General features: G+C 37.1%; 1 protein-coding gene across 1 annotated transcript in view; it reads left to right on the forward strand.

Moving 5' to 3' along the window:
- Positions 1-12448, forward strand: part of KPNA5 (karyopherin subunit alpha 5) — a 31541-nt gene extending 19093 nt beyond the window's left edge. Inside the window, exons 10-14 of the mRNA XM_015890210.3 lie at positions 587-665; positions 5702-5827; positions 6875-7002; positions 8627-8805; positions 9117-12448. Of these exons, the coding sequence (XP_015745696.1) occupies positions 587-665; positions 5702-5827; positions 6875-7002; positions 8627-8805; positions 9117-9304 (700 nt within the window). The 3' untranslated portion in view covers positions 9305-12448. The remainder of the gene's footprint in view (positions 1-586; positions 666-5701; positions 5828-6874; positions 7003-8626; positions 8806-9116) is intronic.
- The last annotated feature ends 9021 nt before the right edge of the window (positions 12449-21469 follow it).

Genomic DNA, 21469 nt, shown 5'->3' on the forward strand with positions numbered 1-21469 from the left:
ATAAGCTGACCGCCAAACCTCGATTTCTGCGATCTACTCATGAGGAGCAGCTGTCTGGAGTGTGTGTGGGCTATCTCACGATCTCTCCTTTCTCAGAGGGATTTTGCCAGCCAGGATCCAGCATCCAGCTGCTGATCTCCACTGTAAATTCCACCCTGCTTTGGCAGGGATGTCTAGCTCACCTGAAGTCCTAGAACGAGGTATTTTGGAAGCAATGGGCAATGCCCTTTCTAATTGGCAAAACTAAGATTTCCACAATGTGTTCAGTTGTTGCAGAGAACTCCAAGGAGGAGAAATATCCCCCTTTAAAGGAATATGTTTCCTTCCTCTGCAGCTAGTTCAAATGTAAGAACTTCTTCAGACAGCCTGTTGGCTCACCTCAGTCCTGCCTCTTCAATATGATGATGCTGGGCTTTTGTTCTGCCCTGAGATAGTATGTGATGGAGTTCTTTGATAAGCTATATGAAAGAATGTATTAGTAGTAGTATTCCCAAACCTATATGAACAGGTAAAAAGATTGATTATATCAGGAAGAATGCAGATGTTTTTCTGTCTTTAAAACATTTTAACAATTCTTTTGTTTTAGGCACAATGACTACAAAGTTGTGTCTCCTGCATTAAGAGCAGTGGGAAATATTGTGACTGGCGATGATATTCAAACACAGGTAAATTGATTTTTTTAAACTCATTTCACTGATCTTTCTGCCCTTTGAAATGCCACAGCAGAATCTTATCAGATATAGGGGCTATCACAGGCTCACTCAGGCATTTGCCTGAATGCAAAGAAAGTTCAGAGTGCATGGAGTCTAGCTCCCTCTCCTCTCCAGTCTCTGTCTGTCTGCATACGAGGTCTGAAAGGAAGCAGTGCTCATGTTCACTTGGAAGTGAATGCAGCTCCCCATGCAGTCTGGAACCTCAATTAAACAGGCTCTTGGATTGTTCTAATGGTTCGCACAGACTCAGGCAAATACAAATACCTCTGCCTGACTATATGGAGGTTGGAAGGAGCAGGACTATATGGATAAGTCCATTCTCCTCCCACTTGGAGCTACTTTCTACTTTGACTTCAGTATTTGTGTTATCCAGGCTTGTATATTGTGGAAAAGCAGTATTTTTCTGTCTAAAAGCACTGTTCTGAAATGATCGAAAGGCACTCTTCTTTCAAATAGCAGAGATGTTTACAGTGAAGTAACACTTTCCTGCTTTGCTGACTCTGAAACTAAAGGAGAGCTAATGAACTGATAATGAAGACCAATTTGAAAGAAGTATGTTGAGATGGTTTGGTCATATAGAGAGAATGGATGAGGATTGAATATGTGGAGGAAGAATGAATGGATTGGGATGAAGGACAAGACTAAGAACATCATGATTGGATGGGATTGATGAGGTCCTCAGAAAGAGGGAGGAGGGTTGTTTAAAGAACAGAAAGCAGTGTATGAAGCAGTGCATGAACATGGTGGAAGCAAGAATGGTTTGCAAAATATGGAAAGGTATGCTGAATTGTATTGATGCAAACTAAATTTAGCTAGAAACTTGGCAATTTTTCAGGTAATTTGGTCATGTTGGTGAAATAAAAGATGAAACGTTAAATACAGTGGGGCAAAAAAGTATTTAGTCAGCCACCAATTGTGCAGGTTCTCCCACTTAAAAAGATGAGAGAGGCCTGTAATTTTCATCATAGGTATACCTCAACTATGAGAGACAAAATGGGGGAAAAAATCCAGAAAATCACATTGTCTGATTTTTAAAGAATTTATTTGCAAATCATGGTGGAAAATACGTATTTGGTCACCTACAAACAAGTAAGATGTCTGGCTCTCACAGACCTGTAACTACTTCTTTAAGAGGCTCCTCTGTCCTCCACTCGTTACCTGTAGTAATGGCACCTGTTTGACCTAGTTATCAGTATAAAAGACACCTGTCCACAACCTCAAACAGTCACACTCCAAACTCCACTATGGCCAAGACCAAAGAGCTGTTGAAGGACACTAGAAACAAAATTGTAGACCTGCACCAGGCTGGGAAGACTGAATCTGCAATAGGCAAGCAGCTTGGTGTGAAGAAATCAACTGTGGGAGCAATAATTAGACAATGGAAGACATACAAGACCACTGATAATCTCTCTTGATCTGGGGCTCCACGCAAGATCTCACCCCGTGGGGTCAAAATGATCACAAGAATCGTGAGCAAAAATCCCAGAACCACACGGAGGGACCTAGTGAATGACCTGCAGAGAGCTGGGACCAAAGTAACAAAGGCTACCATCAGTAACACACTACTCTGCCAGGGACTCAAATCCTGCAGTGCCAGACGTGTCCCCCTGCTTAAGCCAGTACATGTCTGGGCCTGTCTGAAGTTTGCTAGAGAGCATTTGGATGATCCAGAAGAGGATTGGGAGAATGTCATATGGTCAGATGAAACCAAAGTAGAACGTTTTGGTCTAAACTCAACTTGTCATGTTTGGAGGAGAGAGAGAATGCTGAGTTGTATCCAAAGACCACCATACCTACTGTGAAGCATGGGGGTGGAAACATCATGCTTTGGGGCTGTTTTTCTGCAAAGGGACCAGGACGACTGATCCGTGTAAAGGAAAGAATGAATGGGGCCATGTATTGTGAGATTTTGAGTGAACACCTCCTTCCATCAGCAAGGGCACTGAAGATGAAACGTGGCTGGGTCTTTCAGCATGACAATGATCCCAAACACACCGCCCGGACAACGAAGGAGTGGCTTCGTAAGAAGCATTTCAAGGTCCTGGAGTGGCCTAGCCAGTCTCCAGATCTCAACCCCATGGAAAACCTTTGGAGGGAGTTGAAAGTCCGTGTTGCCCAGCGACAGCCCCGAAACATCACTGCTCTAGAGGAGATCTGCATGGAGCAATGGGCCAAAATACCAGCAACAGTGTGTGAAAACCTTGTGAAGACTTACAGAAAAGGTTTGACCTCTGTCATTGCCAACAAAGGATATATAACAAAGTATTGAGATGAACTTTTGATATTGACCAAATACTTATTTTCCACCATGATTTGCAAATAAATTCTTTAAAAATCAGACAATGTGATGTTCTGGATTTTTTCCCCCATTTTGTCTCTCATAGTTGAGGTATACCTATGATGAAAATTACAGGCCTCTCTCATCTTTTTAAGTGGGAGAACTTGCACAATTGGTGGCTGACTAAATACTTTTTTGCCCCACTGTATATCAGACGGACTTGGACATTTGTTAGAGAAATAATGATGACTGCCTCAGGCAGCGACTGTTCAAAGTTATGACAGTGATGAAAAAGTAATTTTGCAACCAATGCCTGCATTTATGACCTTTGCAGCATCTCTCTCTCAGTCACGTTTGCCATTACAGTTAGTTAGTGCATGTCCTATGCCTGACCCAGTTTACTTTCTTTTCTCCCTCTTTGCAGAGTGGGGAGATTGCCTAAACAAGCTATTTCTTCCTAAGCTGCTTCTCTTCACAGCTCAACAGGTCCCTAAAATACTAACAGCAAGTTAACAAGCTCAGCTTTGTGACCTTAATTAGCTGGCTCACAGCTGTTGCTTGTAATTGACAAGACTTTAATCAGTTTCATGCCTTCAACTTTTGTTTGCCTCCTAAGCAGCTCAGAGCTGGGAGTATGCTAGGCAAACAGCGAGCACTAGCACATTCCTTTCAATGTGCATTCCTCATTGTGTACCTGCTTACTGTCTTGTAATCCTTTCATCTCCAATGAATGTAAATACAAACATTAATTCCCTTCTTACTAATTATCCTAGCTCTTTTCCCCTACTCCCCCAGCTTATGAGCATTCCAAAGGGCAGGGGAGTAGCAAAATAGGCTATAAGGTTTGCCTTTTTACCCAGCTTCCTGAGTTGAGTTCTGGAAACCTTCACCACTATTTGGGCTCACCCTGCTGTTTATATCCTTCTAATGCTGTAAAGCAAAGGAAAGCTGAAATAAAATCATAAGCACAGTCACTGTCATGTGGTTTTCCACTTAGCAACTGAGTTGCCAGTCCCAGTTGTGGTCACTAAATGAGGACTACATGTATACTGTAAATGAGTAACCTTATATTGGCAATAGAGTTGAATCTGGGCTATTGCTTCAGTTGCCCAGATCCACATGGACATAGCCTTTCTGAATATTGTCCTTTTATGTATCTTCCTTGGGAGATTGCCAAATGGTGTGTGTTAAAATGTGCTAATGGCATAATCTTATGATAGTTTGGCACAGTGAAGTTAGTTGAAGTGCCTAACTGGTCTCTTACTATGACTCTGTTTCTTTATAGACTGATCTTGTAATCCCACTCAGATCAGATTGGCTATCTGTCTCAAGGATCCTCTGCTTAAGCTTCAATTTAGCACAGTTATAAGTCATTGTGCTTAAAGAAAAGAGAAGCCATACTGAAGCAATTTCATTTCTTGCATGTCCTTCCAAAATGAGAGAATTTATTTTCTAAATCAGGATGCTGAATCATGTGGATTAAAATAGCCAGAGGTCAAACATTCTTAACCATTGACCGGATTCAGTGGTGTTTAGTCCCATCCCAATGTGGCAATTAAACAATTGAGATAGAGCAAGGGACTTGGAAGAGGGACCTTAAAAACTTTTAACTGATTCCATATAGATCCAAATGTGCTCTATATAGTAGGTAAGCACCACATTTGGCTAAATATTTGATACAGGTATAAATTGGGCATCTCTGCTGAAAAAAAGGATTGAATTGCAGTTGCCGCCTTTGGGCATTTTATATCACATAAATCAAATGTTTATTGCATGATGGTGAAATGGAACGATAATACTAAGAAGCTAGAAACATTTAACTTTTTCCAACACTTCACTATGTCTGTAAAGCACGTGGCTTTCTTAGCAAAAACTAGTATGTTAGTTTTAGAGTAATTTAGTGACAGTAAATGCTCCTTTCAGTAGCTAGAGCAAAACTTCTGAAAAGGTAACAACATTGTCTACATATAGTAATACTGAGTGCTTGCACAGAAGTCAGTTTTAGGGAGTGAATAATTTGCATTTTTTAAAATGCGAGACCATGGACTTGGTGTAATAATTAAATATTACCAAAACATACCCTTACTTAACTCCTCTGAATGTTGAATTTCTCTTGTTAAATAGCATAATATTACAGTGGACTTTCAGAAAGGTGTATGTTTTAATAAGCTGATCTGGTGATCATTCAAAGGAAGCTTCCTTGTGACTGTTATCGATCTGGATATAAGGGAACCTTTTAGAATGCAGAATAGATCTTTATCTTGACATAAGTATCGTACCAAGATAGGGAAACTGTAGTCTCAAAGCAGTAATGGTCTTGCAAACTGTGAAGCATAAAAGTGACCATAGGAGTTGTTGACTTGTAGTGGTGTGCAACAGTCCCTTTGCATTGCAGGACTGACTGGAATTATTTTCATTTCACATACAGTTTGATAGGTCCAGCTTTTTAATATAGATAGCAATTTAATAGTAGTTTATTATGTATCTTTTCTGTCTTCTTTTGTGTTGCATCTGTGCACCTTCACATTTAGTTTTTATTGGGATCTGGAACAGATTTTTCAGAAAGCATAACATTGTACCTTTTTTCTGTACATATACTGTTCACTGAAACAGTAATTCAACATGTGAATAATGTGTTATTTCAGCTATATGGAATGTGTTTTATTTTACATTGTTTAGGCAGAACTTTTCATCTTTCAAATTATTTTAGGTAATTCTAAATTGCTCTGCATTACCCTGTCTCTTACATTTGCTGAGTAGTCCCAAGGAATCTATTCGAAAAGAAGCATGCTGGACAGTATCTAACATCACTGCAGGAAACAGAGCACAAATTCAGGTAATGTGTTTGGTTGTCCTTATTACGTATAATTATTCTTTTTACCCTTAATATTTTTTTCTTGTTATTCTGTTCCCTGATCTCGTGTATTTTTGTTTAATCTATCCAGCGTACAATGAATAATGCTGGATAGCTGGGATGGGATGAGCAGCTTCCTCTGGAGGTGACCATGATGTGTGTAGCATATCTACAGTATATTACTTGTCTACTTTGTTTTTCACTGATATGTATGTAACAAGAGTTGGTTCTTGTTAATCCAGCTGAGGGACCATCTTTGTTTTAAAGTCCATTGTCCATTGTTCAAATTAGACATCAGACAAAATCTTGGATGTGACTTTTCATACAGAGTAAAGTATCCACTGGTAACCTAAACTCTGCTAATATCTTTAAAACAGCTGCTGATATCCTGTGTGTGATCAGAGATCATATAAAGAACATACTAAATTTGATATTGCCCTTAGAAGCGTAAGCAAAGCCTTGATTCTTTGCCTAGCATACTGTATATTACATATTTCAATAAAGTATCTAATATGATTTTCTTCTTTTCAATTAAAAATGACACTTTTCCCACAATATCATTGAAAATGTATTGTTCAGTTACAATAAACCTCATATTCATAAATTTAAATATCCATTAAATTGATTTGTCCATTACTTGTATAATTACTGCAAATTTCTTTTTAATTTTGATTTCTTTTTATTTTTTAGTTTTTTAAAAATTTGTTTTATTGTTATTTATTTATAGTTATATTTAATTTTATTTACATAATTTAATTGCATTAATTTATATCATTTGCATCAATCATTTGCATATGTTACTACATAGATGATATAAATTGATGTCAATTATGTTCGTTGTCCAGGCAGTTTTGAAATAATATTTTAGTTATTTGGGAGTCGAGTCCAATTTTTTTTCCTGACACATCCAGAGTCCATTAAATGAGTATCTATAAAATAGATGAGAGTAAATTCTCATGAGAGTAAATTCAGTACTTGGTTAGTCTGTTGACTTAACTTCAGAATGATTATATTATATATTTTTCTTAGGCTGTTATAGATGCAAATATATTTCCAGTATTGATTGAAATTCTTCAGAAAGCTGAATTTCGTACTATAAAGGAAGCAGCATGGGCCATCACTAATGCGACATCAGGAGGTACTCCTGAACAGATTAGGTAATAGATTGCAATTGATTCACAGCAATGCTGATAGTTGAATGAAGCTTTTTCATTTAGTAAGGCAGCTTTTCCCAATCTGGTGCTCCCAGATGGTTAGGGTTATAGCTTCAAAATTCAAATAATAATAATAATTTATAATTTATTAAACTTGACTTTCAGCAACTAACACCATAGTGACTGGGAATTCTGGAGTCAATCTGGAGGGCACCAACTTAGGAAAAGCTGCAGGAGGGAGTCATATTATGCCTTGAAAACCTTTTCTCCATTTCTTATTTATGTATATATGCACATTGTATATTCATATTTCTTTGTTCTAAATACTGTCAAAGTAGCTTGTTAACACAATATATAGTATAAAAAGAAAAAGAAAAAATATCAAAATAAGAAATAATATAAATATTTATTTATAAATAATTGAAATAAAAAGTGACCAAAATAAAATAATAAAAAGTAGCAACATGTTACATATGCAGTACCATAAAATAGAAATAAAAACACCACATCTAATATTAATTATCTCAAACTTGCCAAAGCTGCATGTTCCTAGACTTACTGATATTAAAAACATTTTCAACATATGTTTGAAAACACAGGCAGCCAGTGGAGCAAGGACATCCTAGAGAGGATGTTTTTGATGCTATCCAGTACCATGAAGGTCTGTCTGAGTTCTCACATTAACAGAACCAAGGACATGACCTCTCAGACTACTCTTAGACTGTAGGCCAATCCTCAGGAGATTTGCTGGCTACATAGCAGTGCAACATAAATAATAAATAAATACACAATATAATAACAACATAATAATAAATAAATCTCCCATGGGGGGAGGATGGGCGGTTGAAAAATTCAATAAATAAAATAAATAAATAAATGATCCCTGATTGGCTAGATTTACACATTTTGCTAAGTCATTGTTCACTTTAACCAATAGTAGCCTGGCTCATATGTAGTGTTATCTCAAATGTCATGGTTTACAAACCACGGTGGCCGTGCGCATGCTTCATATTAAGCCAAAACCAAATTACCACTCTTTGTCTTAGGAGAATGTGTGAATCAAACCTGTTTGTGTAAGCAGCCACAAAGAAAAGAAATCTTGTCTTTGGTGAGGCAAATCCTATTTTTCTGCCCCAGTATTTTCATGAGCAATAATTTGGTAAAGCATGTATCTTCAGAAGAAAAATAAATGTTCTCTTTAATTTCTTATCTTTACATGCTTGATAATACATTGATTCACTTGGGACAGTGTGAAAGTGTTAGCACTTTCATATGAGTAGAAATTATATGACATGAGTTCAGGTTGCAAATGGAAATATGTTCATCGATCATTCGGTTTTGAGATCATTCGGTTTAAAATAGAAGCATTGTTGGTCTTTGGGGTAAAATTACTTATATATTAACCATATAAGGAATGTGTGTTTTAATAACATGCTGTTATTAAAATTGTATTATATAATTATTATATTGTATTATACATACAAGGATGCTTTCAACAAACAATATTGAAAATGATATTTTCAATATTGTTTGTTGAAAGGATCCTTGTATGTAGACTATTACAGCCAACAAAAAGAAAAACCTGATTAGTTATCTCCCATCTTCTTTTTTCCCTACTATATCAAAGTTACTTAGTGGCATTAGGTTGTACCAAGCCTCTGTGTGATCTTCTGACTGTGATGGACTCTAAAATAGTCCAAGTAGCCTTGAATGGACTTGAAAACATTCTGCGACATGGAGAGCAAGAATCAAAGCAAAATGGAATTGGTGTGAATCCTTACTGTGCCCGTATAGAGGAAGCATATGGTAAGAGGTGGTGATTTAATGCCACAGCAAGTCACTAATACGAAAATATTTCTACTGAAAAATTGTCACCTCTGTAGTGTTGTAATGCTATGAAGTTTTATGTAGGGAATGAGTCCTAATAAACATAAGATTTACTGATAAATAACAATATATAAGATTGGATTGCAAGTCTCTGTTTACTATTCTGGGAGTTGGCAAGAAATGTCTTTATTTTATCTGTTTATGGAATTAAGAACTGTTCATTATTGAGGAGGTCTTGAGCATATTGAACAGTATAGATCTTACTGATCTCTTATCTCTCTTAATTCCAGGACTGGATAAAATTGAAATTCTTCAAAGTCATGAAAACCAAGAAATCTACCAAAAAGCTTTTGATCTTATTGAACATTATTTTGGTGTGGAAGAAGAAGATGCAAGCATTGTGCCACAAGTGGATGAAAATGAGCAGCAATTTGTCTTTCAGCAACAGGAAGCCCCAATGGAGGGGTTCCAGCTGTAACCCTTCACACAACCAGAGAACAGTAGCACTTTGTGGTGGCCTTCGTTTGCTGCCCAGATTGGGAACATTTTACTGAAGAAGATAAAGAAGCAACTCATGCACTCACGTGTGTTCATTCTTTTTCTATTATGTGTTTCCATTGTCTTGTTTCTAGAAATACCAACTATTCACAAGTTAAAAAACAATGTTACAAAGCTTGAATTCTCAACTCAGAGCAGACAGCAAATGCTGAGTTTTCAAGCAGTTGCTAAAATTGCACCATTATCCATAAACAGCTGTGATATTTTGGATTTTGGCAGTAGGGTTGATAAGCCCAAGCTAACACTAAAATCTACCTCTATACCTTGGAGCAAAAAAGATGTTTCAGAACTACAGACATGAGCTCCTAGTAAATGCTAAACTTAGAATGTGAAAATTATTTATTTAAATAGTGAAAATATAGTTTTATGCGTGGTACTTTGCGATAAATATATTTAAAAGCATAACACTTGTAGGGGCACATTGCTGGTTACATAACACAACAGTAAATGTTATGTCAAAAATACAATATTTCTGCTGTGTGAAAAGAGGTAGCCAGGTTCAAGTTGTAGTTCATCCAGACTTTGTTCCTAGTTATGTAAAGGAAGTTCCTTCTTCATCCTTTTAATTTCATCCTTTTAATTTTGAATTGCAAAAGTTGCCAGTGCTTGAACTAACTACTTACAGTTGATTTCTTTAATGGCAGATTGATGACATTTTATTGCCATGTTGTGGAAAGCTTTATCTGCTGATATTTGTCCATTATATTGCTGGAGGGTTTTTTTTCTAGCTAGCTGGAACTTTGATTATCAATTAGAAAAGTATGTTTATATTGTGATGATTATTGGATTATTGTAAGGGAACTTTCTGTAGTTGCATACTAGGAATTCTGATTGAAATATCCGTGTTTAACTTAAAAGCTACTGAAGTGTGTGAGACTGCAATATACCCTTTTTAAGGAACAAAATTAGATTATTTATTTACACAGTGTATTGTGTTTGACCAAATATATGAATGCATTATAAAACCCCTTTTTTAAATGTTTGACAATTTTTTCTAACTTATTTTAAACAGATCACCAAAAGCATATTTTGTAACAGATCAGCAGTAGCACTGGGAAAAACCATTTTCCAAGTAATTGAAGGAAAGCACTTGAATATACAACTATCTCTGATAATATATGTAAACTAAATATTAGTTTATATAATGCCAGTCAATAGAATGAACACTTGAGGCCATTTGTTTTAGAGTTTGAATCTATATGGATTGGGGGAGGGATAGCACAGTTAAAGTACTCTGATTAATTTTGCTTATCAGAAATGTCTTGATCCATGTAATACTTTTTAAAAAGTTATGTATAATATCTACAAGCAATTGCCTTTTTAAAATACTGTGTAAATTTCAAATTAATGTACTCAAATTTTCAAAAGGGAGTTCACTGAATTCACAAACACATCTCTGAGTTAAATACTGAACTTTCTATCATATATTCAGATTCTCTAAGAAGAATCTGCCAGGATCTGCCAAGGAAAATAAGTCACGATTGGCCATGTGCTATGCATCTTACGTCATTGATACAGACACCCCCTTGTTTCAGTGCCAGATCAATATTATGAGGGCTTTCTGAATGAAGCTGTTAGATTACTTAGCAGTTTTTACATGAGTCTAGAATAAAAGACTGGAGTGCTCAAGCAGAATTCAGCTGCTTCCTGCATTAACTCTACTGTCATGGCCTCTGGAGACTTGTTCTATAGTTTCCATTGCAGTAGCTGACATATGTATTTCTGCTATGTACAAAATTTGCTGCAGCATGGCCCACAGCCTTCACAAAGGCAGTCTAACAACAACATTTACTTATGAAGAATTGTGGAATTGATGTTTGCCTTTGGAAAATAAGACCTTATTAGTTAAAAATAGATATGTATGAATAGGGGATCATAACTGAACAAGCCAACTCGTTTGGATACTTGCTGGAAATCTAGTGCACGATATAGGAAGTCTGCATAAATCTGCAGCTAGGAATCCTATACCTGTCAGTGGATAATGGGATAACACTTTGAAATTTGGGTGTTTGGGATGTTTTATAACAATTTGTATCATTCATTCCAAGTACAGTTTAACTAAATTGGTCAATTGAAACTGCATTTATCAGAATTACTCTAGAATGTAAAAAAAAAAAAAAAAAAAAGTGGTGACAGGGTATGCCATAGTTTTGTTGCATTACAAAAATTGCCAGTTGTGCCTGCTCTTAATTTCAGAATGAATAAATAAATGCTATCATCAGAGCATTTTTATCTGAACAAAATGTAAGATTACATATGAATCTTAGAAGAAACATAAATCTCAAATGTAAACACCCAACTGTTTTGAAAGGATAATTTCATCTTGTATAGATCATGAGTATGTCAATTTCTGTATATTGCTAAAGACATAATTTTGACATTAATTTTAAATACTTAAATATCAGTATTGGGTTACCATCAAATTCTCTTACAAATGAGACAAAAACATTGCATGATTTAGAAAGAGATTGCAGGAACCAGTCCTTTAATAGAACGGATATGAATGGCCTCTGCAGGCTGTGCAGGATTATAGAAAAAAGTAATCTTAAATTGTACATCTTTGAAAAGTTTGAAAAACATTTAAGATTTAGGAATTCCTTCCTAATTCAAGCTGACAGATTCTCATGTAACAGCCTGAATTTGGTATGACTTTAAACTATGCAACCATGCCAAGTATGTATTTCAGATACAAAATATAATGTGCTTTTACTCAAGCAGGTTTACATTTAGAAAATAGATGGATTATGGTCTTAAAGCAAAGTACAGTTACTTTTACATATTATCTCAGTTGGATTTATTTGCCTGGGCCTTATTTACATTTTATTACATTAACTGAAAATGTATTTAGAAAATGTGTATTATGAAACTGCTAAAAGAATTGAGATTATAAAGATACACTACGCATTCTTTTTATTGTGTTTCAAATGATCATCTGTAATTTATTGCATCTTTGACACAAACTAGAGGCTCTGAACAAATCTACAAATATGAACAGTATGCAATATTAGGGAATGCTACTACTCAACACTACAATGCAAAATTAATAAAGGTATTTTACATGATACACATTGTGTATATTTATTTTGGTTAGCAAAGTCAGAATCCTGTGCAAACATTTTTGTGAATACCCCTGATTGATCTCAGTAGAATTTAATTGCTGATAGATGAGAGAACAATTTCCTACTGCAGAGTTTTTGAACCCATGTCTTCCAGATGTATTAGATCCCACTGCCCTAGAAATTATGGAACAAAACCTAAAGGGGTTGGAAGCATAGCAGGCTAAGGAACATTATTTTAGTAATATGCTGACCTTGAAGGCCCAATAGAAATAAGTTTTTGGTGGCTGGAAATAAAATACTGCATTGTGAATAAAATAATAATTTGACTGAAGTTTTCAGTAATGTAATTTGTGTTGCATGAATTGCTTTGAAATCTTGGCTAGTACTAATTCTAATTTGGGATAATTAGTATCTATGCTTAAAAAAATACCAAAGATGAATCTGTGAGGGGGGAAAAAATCATATTTTTTCCCTTAAGAGTCATGAACCTTATTTAATTGTGCTGGGAAACAGAAACCAATGATGTCATTTGTATTTGAGAAATAAAGCAATTTGTAACAATAGCAAAATGGGTGTTTTAAATTTAGTACAGTATTTAACAAATTCAGCAGGATATTTGGTGGTTAATACATTTTAAGAAATAAGCCTAGTGTTAGAGTAGATGGATGTTTGTGTTCCAAGAACCTCTGCATCAGTACCGATCTCCCTAAGCCTGGAGACCCCAAAGTACAATATGTACAATAGACTTTGGCTACCACTATCTCAAGACACACTCCCAAGTATAATCTCCATAGACAGTTATAAGTATTTCCTGTTAATTTTTTTCTTCAGTTGTCCAACATGAGTTTCTTATCAACTCTGTAGATACTAGAGCTCTAAGCCTGCCTCCAGTTCATTGATGGGTAGGAGAAACACTCTGCAACCGCTTTGGGCAACGTGGCTTTCTTGCTTATGTTCCAACTTGTTAGGGTTTCATGGTTGTCAGCAGCCTGCAAAGACAAAGCAGCCATTTCGTGGTAATAAAATGCAGTTTCAAAATTTGCTCAAGTTCACATGCACTGTTACAGGAAAGCTAACAGCCTCAGAAAGCAAGGAGTTGGCCACACTGGGGAAGATGACTGGCAGATCAATGTGTTGAGTAAGACATCACTCTTCGCTGAACCCTTACTGCGGCCTGTCCCAAAATGGCAACCTCCGGAAAGGTTCAGGAACATCCATGCCAGTCAGGGATAATTTCATATCTCTGCATTTCATAGAATACATCTAATTGTAACTTGAATCATTTTGCTCTGCCTGATCTACATTCCTTCATTAGATGCTTTAGCAAAACTGGAGAATTGCAATTTTGTGCTTAAGAGCTTAGTCTTTCCCCCCATATTACCAAAGTGCACTGCAATATTTTCAAAATCATAATTTCAATTCTCCCAATGTTCATCCTTATAGACCCAAAATCACAACTGAAGCAAAAGAGGGAACTATTGGTATGCTCTAGAGAGCTCCAAGATTTGCAGAAGTTAAAACCAAAAACAAAAACCCTCATGGGACCTTTCCATCCTAGCAAGAAAACAGCCCAACGAGGACAGATGGTTCTATGTTTATGGAATCTTGCCCAAGTCTTACACTGGGGAATGCAAAACCAAAGATAGGAATGTAATAGAATATACTGGGAAAAATCAAGGAGCAGGAGCACACCATACTGATATTTAGAAAGTCTGTTTGCTGAGGTGATTTGCTAACTGAGGTGAAAGATGCATCTCTCAAACATCCATAGTCCTCCTAAAATATAGAGAACCCTAAAGGTAAAGTAAACAGTCATACCAAGCCAGCTCAGGATGAGTCCTTGCTTTCTCCCCTTCCATGACTAGAAGTGATTAAAAAATAAAAAACTCACTAATCTGAAAAATATGCTAGAAACCTAGTTGTGCCAAAACAGCTGCCATTTTGACTTCTTGGACAGTGGATTGGGCCTCTTTATTCAGAGGTTTTGAGCCACTTAATGCGGTGGCGCAGCGACTTAATGACGCTGAAAGTTGCCGGCCAGAAATGGCTGACGCTTCGGCGGTTCGAGTCCAGCCTTTGCGCTAAACAGGGTGAGCTCCTGTTTCCTCCCCAGCTCCTGTCAACCCAACAGGTCGAAAACTCACATGAGTAGATAAATGGGGACTCTCACTCCGGTGGGAGGAAAAATGCTGGCGGCGCCTTGCACAGGAGTCGGGAGCAGCTGCCGGTAAGCGCGAAACCGCGCTCGCCCGAAAAGGGCGCGAAGCAACGGAAACCCCGTCTCCTGCGCTCGCCAGCTGGGCTCTGCTCTAGGAAGGAGGCTCTGGCAAACCACTTCCGAAACAATTGCCTTGAAAACTGCAAAAGGACTCGTCCAAAGCAGTCACTGCAGGGTCAGTAATGACTGAGCGCAGACAAAAAAAAAAATGTGATCATGTGCAATTTGATTGCATTAGCGGGCAAAGTTATGTGGATTAGGGTTTGATCAGTTTTTCTTGTGCTTGTTACTATCAGGACTCCATATAAACAACATGGACAGAACCCAACTGAGATAATTGGATCAAAGCCAATTACATGAAAGAAATTGGTGAAATTTTAATGGTCAAATCAAACAGGAAGTTGGAGGACGTTCCCAGCACTGGTTTTCATTTTCAAGGCAAACAACAAAGCAGTGTGCTTCTTCCATTATGGATCCAGACCATGTATATTGTCCTGTTCCATCAATGGAATTTTTAGAGGTTTTGCCATTATTTTTCAGAATCTTCCTTTCTGGAAAAAATACGTCCAGGAGACAAAGGTAGAATAGCTCTGCTATGCTTTTTGTTGAGTAGTGAAAGGCACCCTCCCACTAAAAGAAAGGTGCGGAAATTGGAGCTCCAGGACTCTACACTGACTACACTTTCATTTACAAATGTAAATGAAAGCAATTTTAGATTTTGGCCTGACTCCAGCACCAATTTTGGTGTGGCCTATTACTTAAGAGCTGAGTGCTACTTTTGGCCGAGAAAAGTTATTACTCAGAAGAACCATTGGATGTTTGTAATCTGCAGGTCTGCTGACTAATACATTTGGCATTTATTCTTTATCCTCCTCCTCCTCCTCCTCCTCCTCCTCATCATCATCATCATCTTGCCTCAGTTGTGTTATCCAAGTTCCCTGGACACCTGGAGGTGAGACTGGCCCCCTCACTCCTGGCCTTCAGGAGGGATTTGAAGACCTGGCTCTGCCATCTGGCCTGGGGTGGGGAGGGAAGACATCAGGTGTGGGGATGGCTAGGCCCTTAGAGGCCTGGTGTTTGCTGCTCTGAACCATCAACCTCCCGGACTCTCTTCTTTTTTAGTAATTGTTTTGTACAGGTTTTAGGTTTTATGTAATTATATATTTATTTATTGTTTTAATGAGTTGTGAGCTGCCCCATTAGGGGGAGATGGGCAGGGATAAATTTAATAAATAAATAAAATAAAATAAAATACTTTCTTTTCAGCTACTGTGAGTTTCCAACCTCCTATTAGTGCTGATTAACTCTATCAGGGGAAACAAGACATTTAACTGTAAAGTATGTAGCAGAGGGTTTTTTTTCTGCAAAAGTTGATCTTTCTCTCTGTCCCGTAGCTCCATCACCACAAAAGATACAAACATGACAAGTTCTCAGTATGGGGACGGCTATTGTTCAACTGAGTATATTAGATGGATAAAGTAAAATACTTACAAGACCTTTGACCTTAAGAATATTTTCTAGTCAAATGTTGAGGGTTTGTCTTCTCAGCTTTAAGATCCAGTATATAAAACATCACATCAATTAGTGTGCAGTAAAAAGAGTGGTGAAGAAAAGGAAATATCCCGGCACAGCTACATTTTTCTCCCATTCACAATCTCATTCATAATACTTCCATTTAGGGCTCATTCACAACACTTCCAGTTAGGGCTTCCATTGTACCATTTTTACTTTAATCTGTCATAATGCATAACTTTCTCCTAAAGTAGATAAGAATGAACAGACTATGCCATTTTCCTGTCTGTTTTTGGAGGCAGATTTTCAGTTCAGCAAATTTTCTTACTGACTTTGAAATGGAAAAGTCCATTAAAGAATTGCCAGATTGGACTCAAGGTGGCAAACGGAGTTGTCTGCACTTTCTAAAATGTAAGAGATGAACAAGGGGTATCTTCTATATCTCTTTAACCTATTAAAAGCCCTGCAACCTATATTGGACTTTTTGAAGAGCCCTTCCTAGAAAGGCTATATGAGTAAATAACATTACCTTATCTGTCCCCAGCAGAGATTCTTTTTCATTCCCTGGCTGGGGTGGGGGGGTGGGGTAGGGTGGAATTCAGCTAGTCATAGAACTACTGAAAGCAGTCAGTTCTCTGCAATTAACTTTCAGCTCCACCCTGTTTGATTTTTTAGTATTTAATGTTTAATTTATATCCACTGCTTTGCACCATCTTAGGGTTGCCTAATGCCTTTTTCAGCTACCATTTGATCGGAAATATAACAAAAGGAGCATAAACCATAACTACTTGCAATACAAGATAACATCTTTTTGTTATTTGTGGGTCAAGAATAACCCCATATTCTGAGACCCGTCTTGGCTGGTGTCTTTGACCTAAGGAATAAAGAGAGACAGCAGGCTTTGGGGAGAAGCCCAAAGGATTCATCCAGAGAGCCTGCCTGGGTCTTCCTAGTCCCAAGTCCAACACCCACCAATGCACCACATTGGCTCATGGGCTAATTTCTGTATAAAAATAGATAAATGTGCAGTTATACATACAAATTCACCCAATTGTTGCTGTTTCTTATAAGAAATGGATGGCCAATATTATTGTTGTGAGTTGCCCAGAGTTGTGAATCATAAGATGGGTGGCCATATAAATCTTTTAACTAACTAACTAAAACTAACTCTCCTGGAAATGTAGATGGGATGGCAGGCAAGGATCTGGAAGTTTTTATTTCTCATCAAAGGCTGCTGCCTCAAAGAAGTACTGGAAAAGAGATAGCTGAAACTGAAATACAGTGAAATATCGTATTATCATGACAGGTATCTATAGCATGATAGGTGAGCACAACTTTTTCCCAGTCTCCAACATAGCAGCAATTTGTGCTCTGTCCATAAGAGGGCAGCATTCAATAATTCGTTTCTGCTACAGTCCTTCACTATTGGGTTGGAGAGGACTGGTCAAGTTTGGTTTTGCAAACCAGACCACACTATTTCTTACATCTCAAGGCATTAATAGGACCCTGTTAAAAAGGACTTTGATATTAAATCTTTACTCCTAAAAGGGAAGCATTGCTAGGTGGCTGGTTCGGCTTGGACATGTATTTGGCTGCTGCAAGGTTTTTATGGGAGATACGACTATTATTGGGGGTGGGTAGCCCCCCATCCACTAAAATGGCAGCTATAGTGGAGTGGCAACTTGGAAACAAAGCAGTCAGGGAGTGCAGCATCAAGGGAAGTACCCCAAATCAGTGATGAATCTGCACAAACATTTTTTCTGGAATTCTGTGAACTAGCTGTACAACCCATCCTCTTTTCACAACTTAACGCTTCTGCCATAGCTCATTTTTTCTGTTGAGAAAAAGAGAAAAGATTCAGCTGTTGACCCATTGGATGTATAGGTCCTCGTTGATCATACTATCTTGCTGTCCCCTCATGGCTCCATCAAATTCCTTGATCTTCCAAACATCTTGCTTGTAAAGAGATACCCCTAGAACTCTTATCCTCTGAGTTGCTCCACAGAACTTCCCAATTTAATCTGCTAGTTTCTATTTTTCACCCCCAAAGAGGTATCTCACCTTACACAACAATAAAGCACTGGGAAACCTTTGAATAAGAGGATTTCTATAAAAACAATACAGTTGCTGGTTATTCATTGCCTCCCTCCCTCTGCAAAAAAAAAAAAAAGTATTCCAGAAGGAGATAAATTTAAAACTTTATTCTTAAGGGGAATGTAATTATACCCTTTCTTTTATAACAAGAAGTTTCTGTTCACAAAAATATCCATTCAAACATTGGTGAAAGAATTACTAAATGTGAGGGTCTGTTCTGAAACCACAAATTCAAATTTCAGGCAGTTTAGCTTTCAGCAGCAAATATTTAACACTGAAGACTTGTGAAGTATTGGTAACAGCATTTACAAATATTTACAAGCATATACCTATATACATACAAATGTTTCTGTGTATGCGTGTGTGTGTGTTTGTATGTAGAGATACACACATACACATACATACATGTGTACACACACACACGTGTACATACAGAGAGAGACACCTTTTCAAAGGTGCCAAGATTATGCCCACAGATATTCACAGAGTAATCTTGTCCAAAAGTAAACCCCTTTAAGCTCCATGGAGTTTACTACCATCCATAACATTACAAAGTATCTTCTCAACACAAATTAAGGTATGTGAATTATTTTATGAAGCGTAATCAGTGTGTGTGTGTGTGTGTGTGTGTGTGTGTGTGACAAAAAGAGATGTATGGTTTTATAACAAGAATAATGGGTGTAAAGCTGACTTCTGAAAAAGCCATGATAAATACCCTTCTTTGTTTCAGTGAGGTCATTTGTTCACCCTGTTGATGGATATATTAGGGCTACTGCTGAAGGAGATATCCATCTGTTAATACATGATTCCAGCCATGTTAAAATTTCACAAGGAAACAGCCTGCTAAGTATTTTAGTGCACGTTATCAGCAGTTACTTTCTAATCACTTACTATGGATTAGTATGGTATGAAATGACGTAACATTCATTAGATCAGCAATAATTTCCTATTTTAATTTTTAAAAGATAGTTCAGTACCTCCTTGATGTCTGCTCCTGACTGGCTGAAAACTCAATTCTTTCCAGTCAGACTGATCCCTTTAGTTTTAATAGACAATTTTCCTTCTCCCTGGAAACAGGCCATAGAACAGAAGTTGGCATTCTATGGGCTTTCTGTATCATTCCAAATTTCTTTAGGATATGACCAAGCCAAACAACAGTTCACTCAAAGAATAAGGGGTATGGAATTTCAGATTGAAATTAATAGGCATGGTAGAAATGGGATAAATAAGGGCACTTGGGAACCAGTAAGATATCTACAAAATCTAATTTTCCCCAAGCTGAGAATAGCATTTTTCAAAGCCAGGCATAACATCTTACCATCCTCATACTCCAAAACCCCATCAACCAAGCGTACTTGCCCATATAGCGACAAAGGGATCAAAACCATTTTGCATGTATTACTACATTGTAAACTCTACAGTTTACTTATGCTTATAAGCAAAATATGCTTATATTCTGCCCCTAATATGTACATTTTCAGGAAGACCAGACAATTTCTGTGTGAACCATCTTCTAGAAGATTTGAAACCATTTATCACCTGTATAGTAGCCAAATTCTGTGTTGTCGCAATGAAATAAGGCATAACTGGTTATGGAAATAATCATTTCTGTTTTATTTATCACTTTAGATTTAACATATACTAGTTACCTTGTTTTTAGATGATATAAATTTTACTTCATAGTCTATAATATTTAGATTTACATTTGCACAAGTAATTAATGCACCATTATAGTAGTGTATGTCACATTTTTAAGTGTTATTTTGTCTTTGTTATGCTAGTATTTTATCTCATCTATTTGATTTTACTCTGGTGTTGTATTTTTTTAAAAAAACTGTTTGCTGTTCATTGACAAATAAATTATTATGTTATTATGTTATATTATGTCTGCTCCTGATTTATATGCACAAAAATGACAATTTAGGAACAATATTTATGCAACTGTGAGGGTACGGTACAATGGAAAGAAATGGAAAGCAATATTGCTTAGGGTACAACTCTTTCAGATCTTTAGAAAGAGAACCTTTAGACTTGTGACTGAAACACAGTCCCATTGCACTTTAAAAGCAGTCTTGTTTATTTGTATGAAGGAATGAGAACATGTCATTTATCTGCCCATTTCAGAACTCAAGAGACCTCTTTCTTGCTTGGACATATTTTTTATCTTCAGGGATCTCAATCCAAAACAGAGCTAAACTCACTTGAACTCATGAAATGCTGATGCTTAACTAGGTGATATGCACGGGAGTCTGTTGGCAGGAGGACAAGGCAGGGGCATTGAAGAAACATGAACCATAACATCACAAAACCATTTTTACTCTTTTGTATTTGCATCACAACTTCACGTGCAAGTACATAAGATATGGAGCTTACATCATGATGTCATGATGCACCTTTCATCATTTGGATAACATCTTGGTTTGCTGCAGATACTCCTGAGGATGGGGTCACTCTGCTGAAGTTCTGCACACTGCTGTGGAAGGATTACCCTTTTAAAAAAATGGGTGTCAAAGCAAACATCAATGCAGCAGCAAAACTATCATATCACTACTATCATATCATCATAGTTTTTAATCACTGGTGCATCTGGCTCAAAACTGGCTGCTGTTAGGATTCAGTTTCCAAATTCATTACATAAAGATCATTTCATAAAACAAAAGCCAGCTACATGATTTCTTCCCCCGCTCCAACATAAACTCCTCTTTCCTTTCATTAATCTGGTTTATGCGTCACACAAAGCCGAGGCTGGATTTACTGTGGTTTGTTGAAGTACCATTTACATGTTGTTTAAATAGTCTCTATGTACCTATTGTTTATGTAAATAGTCTTATTTACAACAGGTGAATGCATGTTTCACATTCTGCTATGCCATAAACAATGGTTTGCAAACCACAATAGCTGGTATACACACCACACTAAGCCACAATTGCAATGGCTGAAGTCACATATTGTATTTAATACAATGTGTGGACCCAAGGAGTCTTTCCCTTAACCAGGGTCAAATACAGGTGTGGACGACCATGGCTACCAGACCAGAAACAGATGTTGGCCTTATTTCATGTAGTCCTCATCCTAATTTCAAAAGTCCTTGGCAAGTCAAGCAAGCCATCTGGATCTTGGGAAAAAGTGATTTACTCTATGCTTAGCAGAAGGGAAGAGAGAGAAAGAAAAAAGAAATTCTGAAAAAGAGCAGGAGATACAA

Source organism: Python bivittatus, unplaced genomic scaffold, assembly GCF_059951505.1.
Source record: "Python bivittatus isolate LINGU-HERP-01145 unplaced genomic scaffold, Pbiv_v1 ctg000020_np1212, whole genome shotgun sequence".
NCBI classification, from domain to species: domain Eukaryota; kingdom Metazoa; phylum Chordata; class Lepidosauria; order Squamata; family Pythonidae; genus Python; species Python bivittatus.